The following is a 21281-nucleotide window of genomic DNA, read 5'->3' on the forward strand; positions in this document are numbered from 1 at the left end:
ATATTTTTTATGTGAAAATAGCAACCTTTTTTGTTTTAAAAAAATCATGAAAAACCGAAAACTGCATAAATTGTTCAGATTTATTACTTTAATGCAAAGCCACATCTAATAACAATAAAATGAGATATTGATAACAAAAATCGATTTATTCTTTTCGAATTTATTCACAATTAAGCGAATTCGCTCATTTTCACAAAATTTTAGTTTCTTGTTTAATATACATAAAATTGAGTAGTTAATGTTCTTCTTTCGATTGATTGAATTTTAAAAACATTTTTCCCATGCTCTATAAAAATTTTCTTATAAAGATTGCGTTTCAATCGGCACAGTAGTTTTGGAGTTATAATAACAAATTGAAGCAAAAAATATATTTTTTATGTGTAAATAGAAAATTTTTTTATTTTAAAAAATCATGAAAAATCGAAAACGGCAAAAATTGTTCAGATTTATTATTTTATCTCAAAGCCACATGTAATAGGAACAAAATGAGATATCACTCATAAAAGTCGATTTATTTTTTTCGAATTTATTCACAATTAAGTGAATTCGCTCATTTTCACTAAATTTTTGTTTTTGGTTTGATATATGGGGGATTTCACATCAAGTGAACCAACTTTTAAAATCGATGTCTTCCGATTGGGATGAAATTTGCACCAAGGTTTGACCTATTGTATAGTAATTCATACACAATTTTTCAACAAGATCGGTCCAGAACTCTCTGAGTTATAGGGGGTCAAAATTTGACATTTTGGCCAAACATGTGATTTTTCTCATCCATGTAACTTATTACCTATTGTTCTTAGCAAAATGTGTCCCAAATAGTTTACTAACAATTTCTTCAATCTTTCGAAAGAAAATATTAAAAAAAAATAAAAAATTTTTAATATTTTTTTCCGAAATCAAAAACTTTTTTAAATTTTTTTTCAAAATGGGCCCTTTTTTCTTAAAATAAAGGTTAGATATTTGCCTTGAGGACCTATTTGGTCGCTTAGTGGAATGCGAGTTCGATATCTATCAAAAAAAAAGTTTTGTAACTCAAAACATGGAATTTTGAACTTTTTTTCAAAATCAAAAACTTTGTTGAATCAGAAAGCTCAGATATTTTCCTTGAAGACCTATTTCCTCGCTTAATGGGATGCGAGTGGAATATCTATCAAAATAAATGTTTTGTAACTCAAAACATGGAATTTTGAACTTTTTTTCAAAATCAAAAACTTTGTTGACTTTTTTTTTGTTTTGCTCAACAGAAAGCTCAGATATTTTCCTTAGAGACCTATTTACTCGCTTAATGGGATGCGAGTGGGATATCTATCAAAATAAATGTTTTGTAACTCAAAATATGCAATTTTTTACTTTTTTTTTGCAAAATCTAACTTTTTTAAAATGGGCCCTTTTTTAAATTTTTTTTTTGCTCAAATGAAAGCTTAGTTCCATTCCTTTAAGAGCTTTTTGGTCTCTTAGTGGGATACGAGTGGTCTATCTATCAAAATAAATATTTTGTAACTCAAGACATACAATTTTTGTGTTAAAACGTTTATTTTGATACTATCCCACTGGCATCCCTCTAAGAGGCCAAAAAGCTCTTAAAGGAATGGAACTAAGCTTTCATTTGAAATTTTTTTTAAAAAAATCCCTCATTTTTAAGTTATACGCTTTATATATTTTAGCATTAACTCAAGATTCTGTTAATTTCAACAACGGGGTGATGAAGCACCCAACTAAACCATCAATTTACACTAATTCTTTAGGTTAGTTAATATTATTATTTGTTTTGAAGCACAATTGCCCTTTCGCTGATATAAAATATGTACTTCTCTTCATTTCCTTGCATATTTCATATTAATGAACCCCAAATTAAGTTACAAATCTGATTAATTTCAAATGTTTGCTGGATTGTCATGATTGTTTATCATCTAAAAATAACTATTACTACCTGAATGTATCATCACCCCAACCTGATACTGTGAGAAACATAAACAAACCCTACTATTACACTGTAGCTATCAATAAAGAGCATAAGAAATATTTTCCTTATCTCGAAAATATTTGCCCTCCCCTCCCCCAGATAAAATAAAGGTGAGAGTTTTTATTAATATCAACACTCTTACTTTATTAGGCGTTTGTGAGTGTGAGTTTGTATCTATGGAAGGTAACAGTAAATGAAAATTATTGACAACAATCATACAAAATTGTACTCTTAATTCAAGTACAATTGAAGAGAAAATAACCGTAAGTTAGTTATTTTGGTAGATACAGAGCTTTTAGCTGATAATTAAAAAAGCTCTTTTTTTGTAACGATCATTTTCAAATGAAAAAAGTGATGCCATATTTAAATATTATAAGCAAAACAAATACACGGTGAGAAATTATGGTAAAAAATTACATATATTTATTGTAGTTTGTACAAATATTTTTTTGAATGCATACAATTAATTAATTTTTTTAAAATCTTTATTAAGTAACGTTTATAGTCTATAAATTATTTCAAATTATTATTAAAGATTTTAGCTAAAACTAGTTTTGCTTTAAACTGCTGACGTAATTTGCAAATTTGTTTACCTTTTAAGTTTTTTGTTAATTCCATTTTTTTTTGTCTTTGTCTTAATGACTTTTGCTGTTTTGTTTTTTTTTATTTCTTAACTAAAGTCAATTTTATAACAATAATAATGTTAGATCATTTATTTTTAATATTATAAATATAGACAAGGTAACGAAGATCGTATAAAATATAAACACTGCTAAACAAAAGAATAATATGTTGAAATGTTCACAATATATTTCTGGGTCACTTCTCATCTCTCTAGAGACGTTCTATTGACATAGAAAATCATTTAACCAAAATCTTTAGAAATCATCTTCTTAATATTCTTTAAATACTTTTCTTCCTTCTATTTACTTTTTTCTCTTATTTTCCTTCAGCCTATTTTATCTTCATCGTTTCACACTCACAAAAAACTCTACTTTTTTTATTATTTTTAATTAAACCAACAGAAAAACTAAGCTCGTAATTAAGTTTTACGATAATTTCTATTCACTGTCGTTTTTATTTATTGCTTCCCTAGAAATTTAACCCAATATTATGAATCTCCACAAGACCAAAGGAAAAGAAACACAAGAAAGTAAACCATAAACACCCCAACTGACCCTTAAATTTTTATGACTTCTTATGAAAAAGACCAAAAAAAAAAACCAAATTAAAATGAAAACAAAAAAATCATTTAACCAAATTTGTCACAACATCATCATGGAATCTCTAGAAATTTGAAGAGTACACATGAGGAGTGCGCTGGGAAAAATTGGTGTAAACTTAAATTGTAATAAAATTTATTCACTTTTTTATTATTTTATTAAGAACAATTATGTTCAACTATTCATTAACACTATATAGATTTGATGCATCTTGGTTACCTAAGTACAAAATATATATGTGAAAATGTATACACAGCATGGGGAAAATGTTTTCAGAATTCAATCAATCGAAAGAAGAACAATAACTACTCAATTTTATGTATTTCAATCTAAAAACTAAAATTTTGTAAAAATAAGCGAATTCACTTAATTGTGAATAAATTCCAAAATAATCCATCGATTTTTATGATCGATATCTCATTTTGTTCCTATTACATGTGGTTTTGTGATAAAGCAATAAATAAAACAATTTCTGGCTTTTTCGATTTTTCATGATTTTTTTAAAACAAAAAAATTTTATATTTTCATATAAAAAATATATTTTTTGCTTCAATTTGTTTATAACTCCAAAACTACTGAACCGATTAAAACGCTATATATATGTGAAAATTTGTACATAACATGGGAAAAATGTTTTCAAAATTCAATCAATCGAAAAAAGAACTTTAACTACTAAAATTTGTGTATATCAAACCAAAAACTGAAATTTTGTGAAAATGAGCGAATTCACTTAATTGTGAATAAATTCGAAAAAAAATCAATCGATTTTTATGATCAATATCTCATTTCGTTCCTTTTAATGTGGTTTTGTGATAAAGCAATAAATCTAAAAAATATTTGCCGTTTTCGATTTTTCTTGATTTTTTTAAAACAAAAAATTTTATATTTTCACATAAAAAATATATTTTTTGCTTCAATTTGTTATTATAACTCCGAAACTACTGAACCGATTAAAACGCAATATATATAAGAAAATTTGTATAGAGCATGGGGAAAATGTTTTTAAAATTCAATCAATCGACAGAAGAACATTAACTACTCAAATTTATGTATATCAAACCAAAAACTGAATAAATTCGAAAATAATCCATCGATTTTTATGATCGATATCTCATTTTGTTCGTATTACCTGTGGTTTTGTGATAAAGCAATAAATCTAAACAATTTTTGCCGTTTTCGATTTTTCATGATTTTTTTAAAACAAAAAATTTTATATTTTTACATAAAAAATATATTTTCTCCTTAAATTTGTTATTATAACTCCGAAACTACTGAGCCGATTGAAACGCAATATATATTTGAAAATGTGTACATAACATGAGGAAATGTCTTCAAAATTCAATCAATCGAAAGAAGAACATTAGCTACTCAATTTTATGTAAATCAAACAAACAACTAAAATATTGTGAAAATGAACGAATTCACTTAATTGTTAATAAATTCGAAAATAATATACCGATTTTTATTATCAATATCTCATTTCGTTCCTTTTAATGTGGTTTTGTGATAAAGCAATAAATCTATACAATTTCTGCCGTTTTCAATTTTTCATGATTTTTTAAAACACAAAAATTTGCTATTTTCTCATAAAAAATATATTTTTTGCTTCAATTTGTTATTATAACTCCGAAACTACTGAGCTGATTAAATCGCAATATATAAACGGATTAAAGGCTATGTAAATCTAAACTTTTCTAAGTTTATTTTAATAATATCGGACTAACCCTTTTTGAGTGGAGAAACATCTAAAAAAATTTCACAATTTTACAAAAAAAAAAAATTAAAAAAAAATCTTCTCCATAAAATTTAAAATTTGAACAATATTTGTACTACTGGAACGAACCACAATACACCAAAATTGTGTAGTGGCTTAAAAAGCCTTTAAAATTTGTTCGATTTTGTTGTCCTGTGTTATTATTATAAAATTTTAAACTGGATGAGATTGCATATTCTGGGACCCATCTTGGTAACTACCTCTCATTGATTGAGGAATTTCATTACTTATCTTAATTATTCGCCTTCAGATGATGAATTTTATTGTTTTTTGAAATCAGGCTGTGAATCTGTTTTCAAATAAAAATCATCTGCGACCTAGACATATTCAAATATCAGTTAGGAGATTTTGGGAACTAGAAATTCTAGTCTAGAATTATTTAAAAATCAATTTCGCATTTATTTAGCACTTGAATGGATCCAACTTTATTTATAAGTGTCCAGAATCATTTAATTGTCAAAAATATGGAAGTAATCGTATTGATTTTAAGCCATTTTTAATTTCTATATATTTTCTGAGCAACCTTGGTGGAGTGTCGAAAATGGTTTGAGTGTAAAATCAAACAAAAAGGAACTAATGCTGCTTTCGAGCAAATATAAGTTTCCTTCCTTCTGTGAATATACTGCCCAACAGCTAATGTTGAAAATGACGTCTAGCCTGAACGTAATTTGGAACGTGTAAATAAATTATTACATTCGCCAATAACTATTTGGGGTACAGGAGGACGAACAAGCCGTACAGTAAGGGGCAAGTGGAGTGTCAGCAGAGGGAATTCATCACAGAGAGTGTAAGCTGTGGATTTAGGAGCAGACATCAGCAGAGGCAAGTCAACAGATTGTCAGCAGAGGGTAGTCAACAGAGTGAGTCACGAGAGAAGATATTCAGCCGTAGTGAAGACGACGCAAGACAAAGAGGAAGTAGCCAAGAACACAACAAAGCTAATTTAGTAACACCGATCCTAGTATAGAGAGAATAGGGCAATCAGCTAACGAGGCAGATTACATTCTACCTTACTCAAGACTGATTAACATCCGTTGAGGCAGGACAATAGGGCACTGGCTCAGGGGAAGAGAGGAAGATATTTTTCTTTGAAGTAACACGACCAAATTTGGGACAATAGATTTTAGGATTACATCCTAGAATATTATAAGAGTAGGAACTAGTGGGCAGGAGTGATAGGACACCGGAACGTGTCACCCGATAGTTGACGGAGCAGCAACAAAGTGTTCTCAATAAAGAAGCATTCAATTGCATTGTGGCTCAATGAGGAGAGTTAAAATAATAATATAAAAAAAACTTAGAAAAGAAAATTTTATGTAAAGGACCCTAGACAGGCTGAGCTTTACCCCATCTTCAAACCCGTAGTAACCGGTGATTCCTTACAATGCCAGCATCATGGAGACAACGTATAATCTACTAGTATCTCACAGACTACACAGCACTCCAAAAACCTCCTTCTCAAGAAACTTTAGATTTTTTATATCCGATTGTAGGCGACTTGTGGAAGAACTCATCATGCCAAGAGGAGAGAAGATGTCACCGGTTGAGGAATTCGAGATGAAGATGTTGTTTTTTTCTATTAAAATGATAGCTAACTGGATGAGGACATACATGAGTTATCCAAATCTTTACAGACTCCAAGAGGAGAGTTGTCGTTGGTTGAGGAATTAGAGATCAGGATGAAGTATTCTTCAAGCCGAAAGATCGACTATTAAAATGATAGCTTACATGATATGGAACAGAGTTATCTGAGGAATGTAGTATCCTTTGAGGAATGTTGTATCCTTTAAGCCGAATCGTCGGCTATTAAGTTTCCTGAAGTTTTAACCCTTCGTCCAGGAATGCCGGATATCCTGAATTTGGATGACGAGACATTCAAGACTCTCTCACACTGAAAATTATATTGCTAATAATATGGAAAAGACAGTGATTAGGCTTTCAGACAAAAACATAGACAAACACATGTTTATGGGAAGACGATTCTCAAAGTGTTTATCTGAAAAGGCAGACATCTTAGAAGAAAAAATTGCTTTATAATGAGTAGCGACTGTTTCTGATACAATAACTTGACCCTTTAATTATAGCCATAAAACAAATTCTACTCTTATTTCCTCTTCATCATTCTTCTCCTCAATCTCTCTACTTTCCATCTTATAGGCAACAAAAAAGGATAAATGAATGGTGAGCTGTTAAAATAGAAGGAAAAGGAATCGCAGGGTAAATGAAGCCGGTCTTGGTTTTTAACGCCCCTTGAAAATACTGCTCGTATATAATTTACCAAAGAATATTTAAACTGATCGAGACCAAAACAGTCTTTTCGGATGAATCCAAATAATAACGGTAAGACGGTGACGGTTGCAATGTTATGGCTTGGGCTGTTTCTCAGGGCAAGGACGGTGTCCAATTCATATCATCAACCATACTATGACTGGAATCGAATACAGATTCGTTGTAAATAAACTGAGGAACAATTACTCCAAAATCAACTTCAGGGTTGGTAGCTAGTAGTTATGGAGATATGTGTTTCGAAGTGGCCTGCCCATCGCCAGAGCTCAATCAAATAGAAAACCTATGGGAAATTGTAATGTAGATCGCAAAATACGGACTCAAATTATAATATGATGGAAGCTTTATCAAATGTGGTTATAAACGAATGCAAAGGAATTTATCAAATGCATCGTCCATATCAAACAGTAATAAAAAATAGGGGATATCCTACTAATACTACTGCGTCAATAGAAGGACCTGGAAATTTGTGTATTCTGTGAAATTGAAATAAAGTTTTTTCTTGATATTTATATCGACTTAAGTCTAAATAATTTAGTTCATATAAAATTCTTTTATTCATGAGAATAAACAAAAAAAATTTTGTACAACTAAATATTTCCAGACCTGGCTTTTAATATAATTTGTAGTTTTTTTTTTGTTACTTACTTGCGTGCTAAACGTTTCCTTATGCCGGCCAACATTATTGTGGGTTACTGTTGAAAGATTTTTGTATAAATTTTTATTGTTGTTGTAGCTTTAGTTGTATTTTGTTTTGTTGTATTATTGTCACAAATTTTGCTCAGGCCAAAAGGATGAAGTAGACTTCGTTGCTGTTGTTTAACGGTAGATTTTTTAATAAAACGGTAAAAAACTCTCCTAAAAACAGTTAACACTCCTTCTTTACCAACCTTTTTATTTTCTACTGTTTTTTTGTTTTTACTACTTATTATGAGAGCAGGACAGTGTTTTAAAGAGATTAAATATAGTTTTTATGCTAAAATTGGCAATAGTTTGCAAAACTGTTAGTCTTTAAATTATGTTTTTTTGAATATGAAATGTTTGGCAATACAAAATTCATAATTATAATTCTTTTTTAAATTTAATTGATTTTCTTTTTTATTTTTTCTTTCAAAATCTAGGTTATTTCAGCAATTTTTGTTTATCTCTGTTAAAATGTTGATTGTTTTTGTAATAAAAATTCTAGGCACTGTTGTTTGTTTAATGGTTTTGTAAGTTTTTCACAATCTTCATTTGTTTCCAATTTATTGGGTTCATAAGATATTTCAAAACTTAGCAAGTTGATATCAAGAATTGCGTTTTAATTCCATTCAATTCAGTATATAAATCTTAACTTTTTCCCGTTTTGTTTTTTAAATAAATTATCAAGAATTTTGTATTTATTTTCAGTGGTTTGGTTTGTATTTCTTTTTTTTTTCGTTTGATAAATTTCTTTATGTTGACAAGTCCAACCGGAAAATTAAATAAATAAATTTATTTATTTGCTTGGTGACTGACTGAGTCTGGCTGACTGCTGTTTAATGGGTCGACCCCCCTTCAATGTGTTGTACTGCACCACACTCTGCTTCCTCCCACATTTCGTGCACATTCACATGTTGTTGTGTGTGCTGCTTGGGCTTCATAGGAGTTAAAATAGTGTGGTAGGTCCATGGGATTTCTGTAAAAATATATAACAAAAAACAAAATAATACATTAATAAATAAATAAATTAGTTTGTTGAAAACATAAGATAAATTAGTAAATTTATGTTGGATTTTTGTTTGTAAGTATTTTCAAATTTATTAAATTAATGAAGTGAGAATGGATAAAAGTATTTCGTAATTGTGGGAATTTTTAACTCGTAACATATTTAAGAACAAAATTTATTAAATATGCTTTAAAAGAAAATCTAGTGCTTCCTATTTAAAGGGGATTAGGAAATTGAACTTGAACTGAACTAGAACTGAACTAGAACTGAACTAGAACTGAACTAGAACTGAACTAGAACTGAACTAGAACTGAACTAGAACTGAACTAGAACTGAACTAGAACTGAACTAGAACTGAACTAGAACTGAACTAGAACTGAACTAGAACTGAACTAGAACTGAACTAGAACTGAACTAGAACTGAACTAGAACTGAACTAGAACTGAACTAGAACTGAACTAGAACTGAACTAGAACTGAACTAGAACAGAACTAGAACTGAACTAGAACAGAACTAGAACTGAACTAGAACTGAACTAGAACTGAACTAGAACTGAACTGAACTAGAACTGAACTAGAACTGAACTAGAACTGAACTAGAACTGAACTAGAACTGAACTAGAACTGAACTAGAACTGAACTAGAACTGAACTAGAACTGAACTAGAACTGAACTAGAACTGAACTAGAACTGAACTAGAACTGAACTAGAACTGAACTAGAACTGAACTAGAACTGAACTAGAACTGAACTAGAACTGAACTAGAACTGAACTAGAACTGAACTAGAACTGAACTAGAACTGAACTAGAACTGAACTAGAACTGAACTAGAACTGAACTAGAACTGAACTAGAACTGAACTAGAACTGAACTAGAACTGAACTAGAACTGAACTAGAACTGAACTAGAACTGAACTAGAACTGAACTAGAACTGAACTAGAACTGAACTAGAACTAGAACTGAACTAGAACTGAACTAGAACTGAACTAGAACTGAACTAGAACTGAACTAGAACTGAACTAGAACTGAACTAGAACTGAACTAGAACTGAACTAGAACTGAACTAGAACTGAACTAGAACTGAACTAGAACTGAACTAGAACTGAACTAGAACTGAACTAGAACTGAACTAGAACTGAACTAGAACTGAACTAGAACTGAACTAGAACTGAACTAGAACTGAACTAGAACTGAACTAGAACTGAACTAGAACTGAACTAGAACTGAACTAGAACTGAACTAGAACTGAACTAGAACTGAACTAGAACTGAACTAGAACTGAACTAGAACTGAACTAGAACTGAACTAGAACTGAACTAGAACTGAACTAGAACTGAACTAGAACTGAACTAGAACTGAACTAGAACTGAACTAGAACTGAACTAGAACTGAACTAGAACTGAACTAGAACTGAACTAGAACTGAACTAGAACTGAACTAGAACTGAACTAGAACTGAACTAGAACTGAACTAGAACTGAACTAGAACTGAACTAGAACTGAACTAGAACTGAACTAGAACTGAACTAGAACTGAACTAGAACTGAACTAGAACTGAACTAGAACTGAACTAGAACTGAACTAGAACTGAACTAGAACTGAACTAGAACTGAACTAGAACTGAACTAGAACTGAACTAGAACTGAACTAGAACTGAACTAGAACTGAACTAGAACTGAACTAGAACTGAACTAGAACTGAACTAGAACTGAACTAGAACTGAACTAGAACTGAACTAGAACTGAACTAGAACTGAACTAGAACTGAACTAGAACTGAACTAGAACTGAACTAGAACTGAACTAGAACTGAACTAGAACTGAACTAGAACTGAACTAGAACTGAACTAGAACTGAACTAGAACTGAACTAGAACTGAACTAGAACTGAACTAGAACTGAACTAGAACTGAACTAGAACTGAACTAGAACTGAACTAGAACTGAACTAGAACTGAACTAGAACTGAACTAGAACTGAACTAGAACTGAACTAGAACTGAACTAGAACTGAACTAGAACTGAACTAGAACTGAACTAGAACTGAACTAGAACTGAACTAGAACTGAACTAGAACTGAACTAGAACTGAACTAGAACTGAACTAGAACTGAACTAGAACTGAACTAGAACTGAACTAGAACTGAACTAGAACTGAACTAGAACTGAACTAGAACTGAACTAGAACTGAACTAGAACTGAACTAGAACTGAACTAGAACTGAACTAGAACTGAACTAGAACTGAACTAGAACTGAACTAGAACTGAACTAGAACTGAACTAGAACTGAACTAGAACTGAACTAGAACTGAACTAGAACTGAACTAGAACTGAACTAGAACTGAACTAGAACTGAACTAGAACTGAACTAGAACTGAACTAGAACTGAACTAGAACTGAACTAGAACTGAACTAGAACTGAACTAGAACTGAACTAGAACTGAACTAGAACTGAACTAGAACTGAACTAGAACTGAACTAGAACTGAACTAGAACTGAACTAGAACTGAACTAGAACTGAACTAGAACTGAACTAGAACTGAACTAGAACTGAACTAGAACTGAACTAGAACTGAACTAGAACTGAACTAGAACTGAACTAGAACTGAACTAGAACTGAACTAGAACTGAACTAGAACTGAACTAGAACTGAACTAGAACTGAACTAGAACTGAACTAGAACTGAACTAGAACTGAACTAGAACTGAACTAGAACTGAACTAGAACTGAACTAGAACTGAACTAGAACTGAACTAGAACTGAACTAGAACTGAACTAGAACTGAACTAGAACTGAACTAGAACTGAACTAGAACTGAACTAGAACTGAACTAGAACTGAACTAGAACTGAACTAGAACTGAACTAGAACTGAACTAGAACTGAACTAGAACTGAACTAGAACTGAACTAGAACTGAACTAGAACTGAACTAGAACTGAACTAGAACTGAACTAGAACTGAACTAGAACTGAACTAGAACTGAACTAGAACTGAACTAGAACTGAACTAGAACTGAACTAGAACTGAACTAGAACTGAACTAGAACTGAACTAGAACTGAACTAGAACTGAACTAGAACTGAACTAGAACTAGAACTGAACTGAACTAGAACTGAACTAGAACTGAACTAGAACTGAACTAGAACTGAACTAGAACTGAACTAGAACTAAACTAGAACTGAACTAGAACTGAACTAGAACTGAACTAGAACTGAACTAGAACTGAACTAGAACTGAACTAGAACTGAACTAGAACTGAACTAGAACTGAACTAGAACTGAACTAGAACTGAACTAGAACTGAACTAGAACTGAACTAGAACTGAACTAGAACTGAACTAGAACTGAACTAGAACTGAACTAGAACTGAACTAGAACTGAACTAGAACTGAACTAGAACTGAACTAGAACTGAACTAGAACTGAACTAGAACTGAACTAGAACTGAACTAGAACTGAACTAGAACTGAACTAGAACTGAACTAGAACTGAACTAGAACTGAACTAGAACTGAACTAGAACTGAACTAGAACTGAACTAGAACTGAACTAGAACTGAACTAGAACTGAACTAGAACTGAACTAGAACTGAACTAGAACTGAACTAGAACTGAACTAGAACTGAACTAGAACTGAACTAGAACTGAACTAGAACTGAACTAGAACTGAACTAGAACTGAACTAGAACTGAACTAGAACTGAACTAGAACTGAACTAGAACTGAACTAGAACTGAACTAGAACTGAACTAGAACTGAACTAGAACTGAACTAGAACTGAACTAGAACTGAACTAGAACTAGAACTAGAACTGAACTAGAACTGAACTAGAACTGAACTAGAACTGAACTAGAACTGAACTAGAACTGAACTAGAACTGAACTAGAACTGAACTAGAACTGAACTAGAACTGAACTAGAACTGAACTAGAACTGAACTAGAACTGAACTAGAACTGAACTAGAACTGAACTAGAACTGAACTAGAACTGAACTAGAACTGAACTAGAACTGAACTAGAACTGAACTAGAACTGAACTAGAACTGAACTAGAACTGAACTAGAACTGAACTAGAACTGAACTAGAACTGAACTAGAACTGAACTAGAACTGAACTAGAACTGAACTAGAACTGAACTAGAACTGAACTAGAACTGAACTAGAACTGAACTAGAACTGAACTAGAACTGAACTAGAACTGAACTAGAACTGAACTAGAACTGAACTAGAACTGAACTAGAACTGAACTAGAACTGAACTAGAACTGAACTAGAACTGAACTAGAACTGAACTAGAACTGAACTAGAACTGAACTAGAACTGAACTAGAACTGAACTAGAACTGAACTAGAACTGAACTAGAACTGAACTAGAACTGAACTAGAACTGAACTAGAACTGAACTAGAACTGAACTAGAACTGAACTAGAACTGAACTAGAACTGAACTAGAACTGAACTAGAACTGAACTAGAACTGAACTAGAACTGAACTAGAACTGAACTAGAACTGAACTAGAACTGAACTAGAACTGAACTAGAACTGAACTAGAACTGAACTAGAACTGAACTAGAACTGAACTAGAACTGAACTAGAACTGAACTAGAACTGAACTAGAACTGAACTAGAACTGAACTAGAACTGAACTAGAACTGAACTAGAACTGAACTAGAACTGAACTAGAACTGAACTAGAACTGAACTAGAACTGAACTAGAACTGAACTAGAACTGAACTAGAACTGAACTAGAACTGAACTAGAACTGAACTAGAACTGAACTAGAACTGAACTAGAACTGAACTAGAACTGAACTAGAACTGAACTAGAACTGAACTAGAACTGAACTAGAACTGAACTAGAACTGAACTAGAACTGAACTAGAACTGAACTAGAACTGAACTAGAACTGAACTAGAACTGAACTAGAACTGAACTAGAACTGAACTAGAACTGAACTAGAACTGAACTAGAACTGAACTAGAACTGAACTAGAACTGAACTAGAACTGAACTAGAACTGAACTAGAACTGAACTAGAACTGAACTAGAACTGAACTAGAACTGAACTAGAACTGAACTAGAACTGAACTAGAACTGAACTAGAACTGAACTAGAACTGAACTAGAACTGAACTAGAACTGAACTAGAACTGAACTAGAACTGAACTAGAACTGAACTAGAACTGAACTAGAACTGAACTAGAACTGAACTAGAACTGAACTAGAACTGAACTAGAACTGAACTAGAACTGAACTAGAACTGAACTAGAACTGAACTAGAACTGAACTAGAACTGAACTAGAACTGAACTAGAACTGAACTAGAACTGAACTAGAACTGAACTAGAACTGAACTAGAACTGAACTAGAACTGAACTAGAACTGAACTAGAACTGAACTAGAACTGAACTAGAACTGAACTAGAACTGAACTAGAACTGAACTAGAACTGAACTAGAACTGAACTAGAACTGAACTAGAACTAGAACTGAACTAGAAATCTTTTCTATAGACTCTTTTCTATAGAATAGTATCCGACAAATACACTTTTCTATCGAATAGAGACCGACAAAGACACTTTTCGAAGACAATGTCGAAGTTAATGGCACATTTTCGAATGGTACTATTCTATATTTCTTGGTGTTTGGTTACAAATTTTGTAGCTTCTTAAGCAAATCGACCATTTCCTTTTCACCTGCACTTTCATCAAAATTTCATAATATAAAGGGATTAATATAGCTCTTTTTGTGAATTTATGCAGCATTTTTTAATCTTTTCCCTAAAAGCTTATCGGATGCTGTTCATAATTTTTGTAAACAACAAACAAGTGTGATTGATGCATTTAAATATTATTGAATATCTGCTCAAAAGTAACAGCAGCAATAAATGTTCGGTCATCATGACATGCCACAATTATCAGCAATAACTAATTTTATAAAATGTTGTTGCTGCTGCTGTTGCTGCCACCGAAGCAGCATTTCTATGTTAGTGTAAATAATGGGGTACCTGACACAACTCTCTAGTGATTGGAACATGAAACATTAAACAACAATTTTTTTTTAACGGATGCACACGATTAATTGAGAAAATAGTAGTGGTAGCAGCAGCATCGACAAGATTTTTAATGTTGCTGTTCATGTTTTTTTTTTCCAATTTTTTGCTGAGTTTCATGAATATGATGATGGCGATTGAATGGCTGCTATTGAGGATGATGTTCAAAATATACAACAAAAAAAAAAAAAGAAACATTATTGAGTTGTGATATTATTGATGGATAACATGTGCTGTGTTGTGTGCCAAATCCAATCAAATTCAATGAAAGTAGGTGATTTTATGCTTAAACAACAATTCAAACATCATTTCAACAGCAACGGCTACAACAACAACGACAGCAACAACAGCTTAAACTGCATGTTGCAACAACATATATGCAACACACTTGTTAGTGAGCATCAAGTGATATTTTGCCATTGATGTGCACTTAAACAAAAAATAGTTTAGAGAGAAAAATTATTTATTTTCGTTATATTTTTGTTATATTTTCTGAATATAAACAAAATTTGTAGACGTTTTGTTAGTTTAGAATACATTCCCAGAAATAAATTAGTAATGACATGACATTATTGTATTAAATGCTTTGTAAAGTCTACTACTTACCATATACATTACTTAGAAGTAGTTTAGTAATAACTGGCTTATAGTTTAGTAATAACCGGCTTATCGTAAAGAGGTTTACGATTTCCCAGACATTATTTAACTTTGCTTAAACCAGCCTGTGACCTGTCTTGTAATCGCAACTAACCCGACATTTCTTTCAGTGCAATAATTGCCAAGAAAATGACTTTCAATATTTAAAATATGCATCATTCAAATATGTAGGTATGTCTAAATACTGGTATTTCAAAATCGTTTAAACTCAATTTAAATTACCAACTAATGCCACTAATAATTTACAATATTTTCTTGACTCTTGATTCATTCATAAACATTTTTTTTTATGAATTTTAAATGTAGAAAGAAAATTTCATCACCAGCACCGTGTTACCACCACAGTAGTAGCAGTGTGTGTGTGTCTTGAGTAAAAGTGCAAATTTATCAGAGTGAAATGAATTGTGTTTAATTGATGCCCCTTTCTTTATTTCTTTCACTCTTTTGCCTTCATTATGCTGATGAATTTTCAGCTGTTCACTAAAAATACAGAAAAAAAAAACATCACGAAAATTGCATATTTATGAGATGAAGATGCAGCAGAAGTAGGCTTTCTCAAAGTAGGACAAGTTTTTTGTTTTGTGTTATTTTTCATTGTGCAGCAACAGCAGCGAGTATTTTTCACTGTTCGCTCTCGCTTATTTACAATTTAGCTGTTTTTAATACATTTTTGTTTAAGCTTTTTTTGTGTACACATGTATTTTGTTATAAACGTTTTGTTTGCCTTAAAAAATTTTAACATAATAAAATTGTATGTGTGCGCACAGTGGGGTGAAGAATAGTGGTTTTGCCAAAAAAAATATAAAATAAATCTTAGAAAATTATTGTTTTATTTTTAAGCAGTCATTAGTGACTTGAAACAGTATTGAAAATTCATTTTTTATAACTTCTATGAAAAAGGATATAAGACAATTTTTTTTATTTTTGGTTTTAGAAAATAATTTGTATAGAAACTGAAATGTAGAAATAAAACTACAAGTTGTAATGATAAAAAAATTTAAAAATTCGTAAGGATTTACAAATTATGAAAAATTTACAGCATTAAAATATAAAATAAACCTTCAAAATGTGCTGTTTTATTTTTAGGCGGTCTTTTACAACAACAAAAAAATAATTTAAATAGAATTTTTGTAACTTTTCAGAAAAAGGATATGGAAAAAACTGTTTTATTTTTTGTTATAGAAAAAAATTTGTTTATTAACTGAAATGTAAAAATAAAACAACAAGTTGTAATAATAAAAAAATTGTAAAATTGTTAAGGATTTACAAATTATGAAAAATTTACTGCATTAAAATATGAAATAAGCTTTAAAAATATACTGTTCCATTTTTGGGCGGTCTTATATAACAACAAAAATTATTTTAAATATACTTTTTATAACTTTTCAGAAAAAGGATATGAGACAAACTTTTTTGTTTATTGCTTTAGGAAAAAAAATGTTCAGTAAATGAAATTTAGAGATAAAACTACAAGTTTTAATGACAAAAAAGTTGTAAAATTCTTAAGGATTTACAAATTATAAAAGATTTAAAACTTTAAAAAATTCAGAAAGAATTAGAAATTAGCTGTTTAATTTTTAGACTTTTTGGTTTGGTAAACGACTTTTTAAAATATACTTTTTATAACATTTCAAAAAAAGGATATAAGAAAAACTTTTTTATTTTTTGCTTTAGAAAAAAAATTGTTTTATAAATAAAATGTGGAAAGAAAAGTACATGTTGTTATGATAAAAAATTTTTAAAATTCCAAAGGATTTCTAAATTGTATAAGATTTAAAACCTTAAAAAAATAATTAATACTTATAAATTTGTTGTTCTATTTTTAGGTGATCTTTAGTAACATAAAAAATTATCAAAAATACTATTTTTATAACTTTTTAGAAAAAGGATATAAGATCAACTTTTTTTGTATTGGCTTTAGAAAAAAATTTGTTTAGTAATTAAAATGTGGATATAAAACTACAAGTTGTTATGATTAAAAATTTTTAAAATTCCAAAGAATTTCTAAATTGTATAAGATTTAAAACCTTAAAAAAATAATTCATACCTATAAATTTGTGGTTCTACTTTTAGGCGGTCTTTAGTGTTATAAAAAATTATCAAACATATAATTTATTATAACATTTTAGAAAAAGGATATAAGACAAACATTTTTATTTTTTGTTTGAGAAAAAATTTTGTTTATTAAATGAAATTAATAAATAAAATTACAAGTTGTAATGATACATTTGTTTTAAAATTCTCAAGGATTTACAAATTATGAAACATTTACTGCCTTAAAATATAAATTAAGACTTAGAAATTTACTGTTTTATTTTAAGGCGGTCTTTATTAATGTAAATTATTATTTAGAAAACACTTTTTATATTTTTTTAGAAAAAGGATGTAAGACGAACTTTTTTATTTTTGGTTTTAGAAAAAAATTAGTTTAGTAAATGAAATCTAAACATAATAATACAAGTTGTAATGATAAAATATTTTTTAAATTCATAAGGATTTCCAAATTATAAAAGATTTAAAGCCTTAAAGAATTAAGTAAGCCTTACAAATTTGCTGTTTTATTTTCAGGCGGCCTTTAGTAACGTAAAAATATATCTAAAAATTACTTTTTGTAACTTCTCAGAAAAAGGATATAAGACAAACTTTTTTATTTTTTGTTTTAGAAAAAAAATTGTTTATAATATGAAATAAACAATTAAAATTACAAGTTGTAATGATAATTTTTTTTAAATTATTCAAGGATTTGCATATTTTAAATCATTTAAAACTATAAAAAAATTAAGTAAGACTTAGCAATTTACGGTTTTATTTTAAGGCGATTTTTTGTAGTAAAAATTTATATAAAATTTAATTTTTGTTACATTTCAGAAAAATGATATAAGGTAAACTTTTTAATTTTTTGCCTCAAGAAAAAATTTATTTATTAAATGAAATTAAGAAATAACACTACAAATTGTAATGCTAACAGATTTTAAAAATTCTTAAGAATTTCCGAATTAAAAAAAAATATATTTTAAAATTTACAACCAATTATTCAATTAAACCTACCTTTAGTTTTTTTATACCTTCATTATTCTTACTTTTGCCCCACTATCCATTGGCATGGCATTTTACTCTAGTTGTTTTCATTTTGTTTTGTTTTACTTATCATTTACTTTTGAATAGTGCATACATTAGTGTATCTACTTTATTGTGAAATGCTCTTGTTGCAGTTGCTGTTGTGTACATACATATGGTTTTGAGCGGATCATTGTATGGAATGCATACTTCATACTTCTATGATATTCATACAATTTCATTCAACAACATTTCAAAAACCAAATACAGTCACACTCACACTTACACTGGAAATAAGTAAAAGTACTTTTCTGGGCAAAAACGAATAGGAAATGCCCTGCATATTAGATACAAACTAGAGATGATATTACTGATTAAAATACTTTTCAATGACTACTCTATATTAATTATATTACTAAGAAGTAGTTAAGTAATGGAAATATTATAATTTTATATATAATTATATATAAGATATTTTTAAATGGTTTTTTGGAAGTTGTTTCAAAATAACTTCCAAAGAAAACTAAAATTTGCATTTACTTGTATTTTTGAGTCTGTTATAATTCAAAGTTGGAAGTGATTATCAGAGAAGTAGTTTTTATTGCTAACATGTTTCCTTATCTTGCATTAAACTAATTCGACCCTTAATTAAACTGTAGCTAAACAAAATATTTTGTAGTAAAGTATTTTTTTTTGTTTTTGTTTGTGTACTCATAGTACGCTTGACTTGTTCACTTTCTGTATTAACTCTTGACTTTTTTTTCCTATATATTGTATATGGCTCTTGTTTTTGTTGCTGTTTTTAGTTGCTTTCTACTTCTATGCATTACTAACAAAATAACAGCAACAAAAATAAAATGTGCTCGTATTTAAAATATAAAAAAGATTTTAGTCAAATGGCCCATAAATAGCAATTTAAATTGTTAAAATATAAACGTTTTTATATGAATTTTTTTTGTTGTTTCTATTGCAAAGTATTTATTTTTCAAGTACACTTATGGCCAACTAAAAAGTAACTAATGGGTTGGTTACCCCACTTCAAATGTGCCACAATAGCAAGTGATTTGTTTGCTTGAACAGCAACAAAAAAAAATATTAAACCTATTAAAAGTAAATATATTGAGTTGAAAATGTAACGTTACTTAGATATATCGAGATTTTGTTGTGATATGCAAAATATTTTAAGTAAATAATTGTGTTTTCTCGACATAGATTACGAAAAACATATATTATTGACCATAAAACAAACAATGGTTGTCTTAAATGAACAAAAGCTACAAATGATTTTTAGTTTTTGGACATGGAGTGCAAAATGGGGGAACAATTTCTGTCATATGTTATTGCAATTCTTGCAACTTAAGAAAAATAATTGAAAATTTATTTTTTATAGTTTCTCAGAAAAAGGATATATAAAAAACTTTTTTCATATTTAGTTTTGATAAAAATTTGTATATTATGTAGAATGTAGATATAAAACTACAAGTTGTAGTGCTAAAAAATTTTTAATTTTTTTAAGGATTTCCAAAATATAAATGATTTAAAGACTTAAAAACTAAGTAAGACTTTTAGATTTTCTATTTTCTTTGTAGATTGTATTTAGCAACACACAAAACTATTTAAAAGATAGTTTTTTATATATTCTCAAAAAAGGATATATGAAAATCTTCTTCAATATTTCTTTTTGATAAAAATTTATTTATTAAGTGGTATGTAGATATAAAACTACAAGTTGTAGTCATAAAAAGTTTTAAAATTTTTAAAGGATTTTCAAAATATAAAGCATTTAAAGACTTAAAAAATTAGTTAGACTCTTATATTTTCTATTTTCTTTTTAGATTGTATTTAGCAACACATAAAACTGCTTAAAAAATATTTTTTAATAATTCTCAAAAAAAGGATATATAAAAAACTTTTTCAATATTTAGGTTTGATAAAAATTGGTTTATTAAGTAGATATAAAACAACAAGTTGTAGTCACAAAAAATTTTAAAATTTGTAAAGGACTTCCAAAATATAAATCATTTAAAGACTTGAAAAATTAATAAGACTTGTAAATTTCCTATTTTATTTGTGCAACACACAAAACTATTTCAAATATATTTTCTACAAATTCTCAAAAAAAGGATATATAAAAAACTTTTTCCACTTTTAGTTTTGATAAAAATTTGTTTACTAAGTGGAATATAGATATAAAACTACAAGTTGTAGTCATAAAAAATTTTAAAATTTTTAAAGGATTTCCAAAAAATATAAATCATTTAAAGACTTAAAAAATAAGTAAGACCTTTAGATTTTCTATTTTCTTTGTAGATTGTATTAAGCAACATACAAAATTATTAAAAGATATTTTTTACAAATTTTCAAAAAAAAGGATATATGAAAAATTTGTTTAATATTAGCTTTCGAAGCAAATTAGTTTAGTAAATGAATTTATGAAATACAAACACAAGTTGTAACAAAAAAAATTAAAAAATTCTTAAACATAAATTTAAAGTTTAAATTATCAAATCAAAAACCTCTTTCTTTAAAAAATTTCAATAATTTTTTTTCTGAAGTTGGTCTTATATGGGAGCTATTAGCAATTATGGACCGATCGGATTAAA

The 21281-nt window shown here is 29.2% G+C and overlaps 1 protein-coding gene and 1 long non-coding RNA gene across 3 annotated transcripts in view; both read right to left on the reverse strand.

The window, feature by feature from the left end:
* LOC135959897 (nucleoprotein TPR) overlaps window positions 1–8101 on the reverse strand; it is a 150785-nt gene extending 142684 nt beyond the window's left edge. For both annotated transcript variants that reach the window (XM_065511032.1, XM_065511031.1), the window contains exon 1: window positions 7898–8101. In XM_065511032.1, coding sequence (XP_065367104.1) covers window positions 7898–7932 — 35 coding nt within the window. In that variant the 5' untranslated portion in view covers window positions 7933–8101. The remainder of the gene's footprint in view (window positions 1–7897) is intronic.
* A 237-nt stretch (window positions 8102–8338) lies between these two features.
* LOC135960576 (uncharacterized) overlaps window positions 8339–21281 on the reverse strand; it is a 92475-nt gene continuing 79532 nt past the window's right edge. Inside the window, exon 2 of the long non-coding RNA XR_010576585.1 lies at window positions 8339–8906. This is a non-coding gene — a long non-coding RNA (uncharacterized LOC135960576). The remainder of the gene's footprint in view (window positions 8907–21281) is intronic.

Source organism: Calliphora vicina, chromosome 5 (genome assembly GCF_958450345.1).
Source record: "Calliphora vicina chromosome 5, idCalVici1.1, whole genome shotgun sequence".
NCBI classification, from domain to species: Eukaryota; Metazoa; Arthropoda; class Insecta; order Diptera; family Calliphoridae; genus Calliphora; species Calliphora vicina.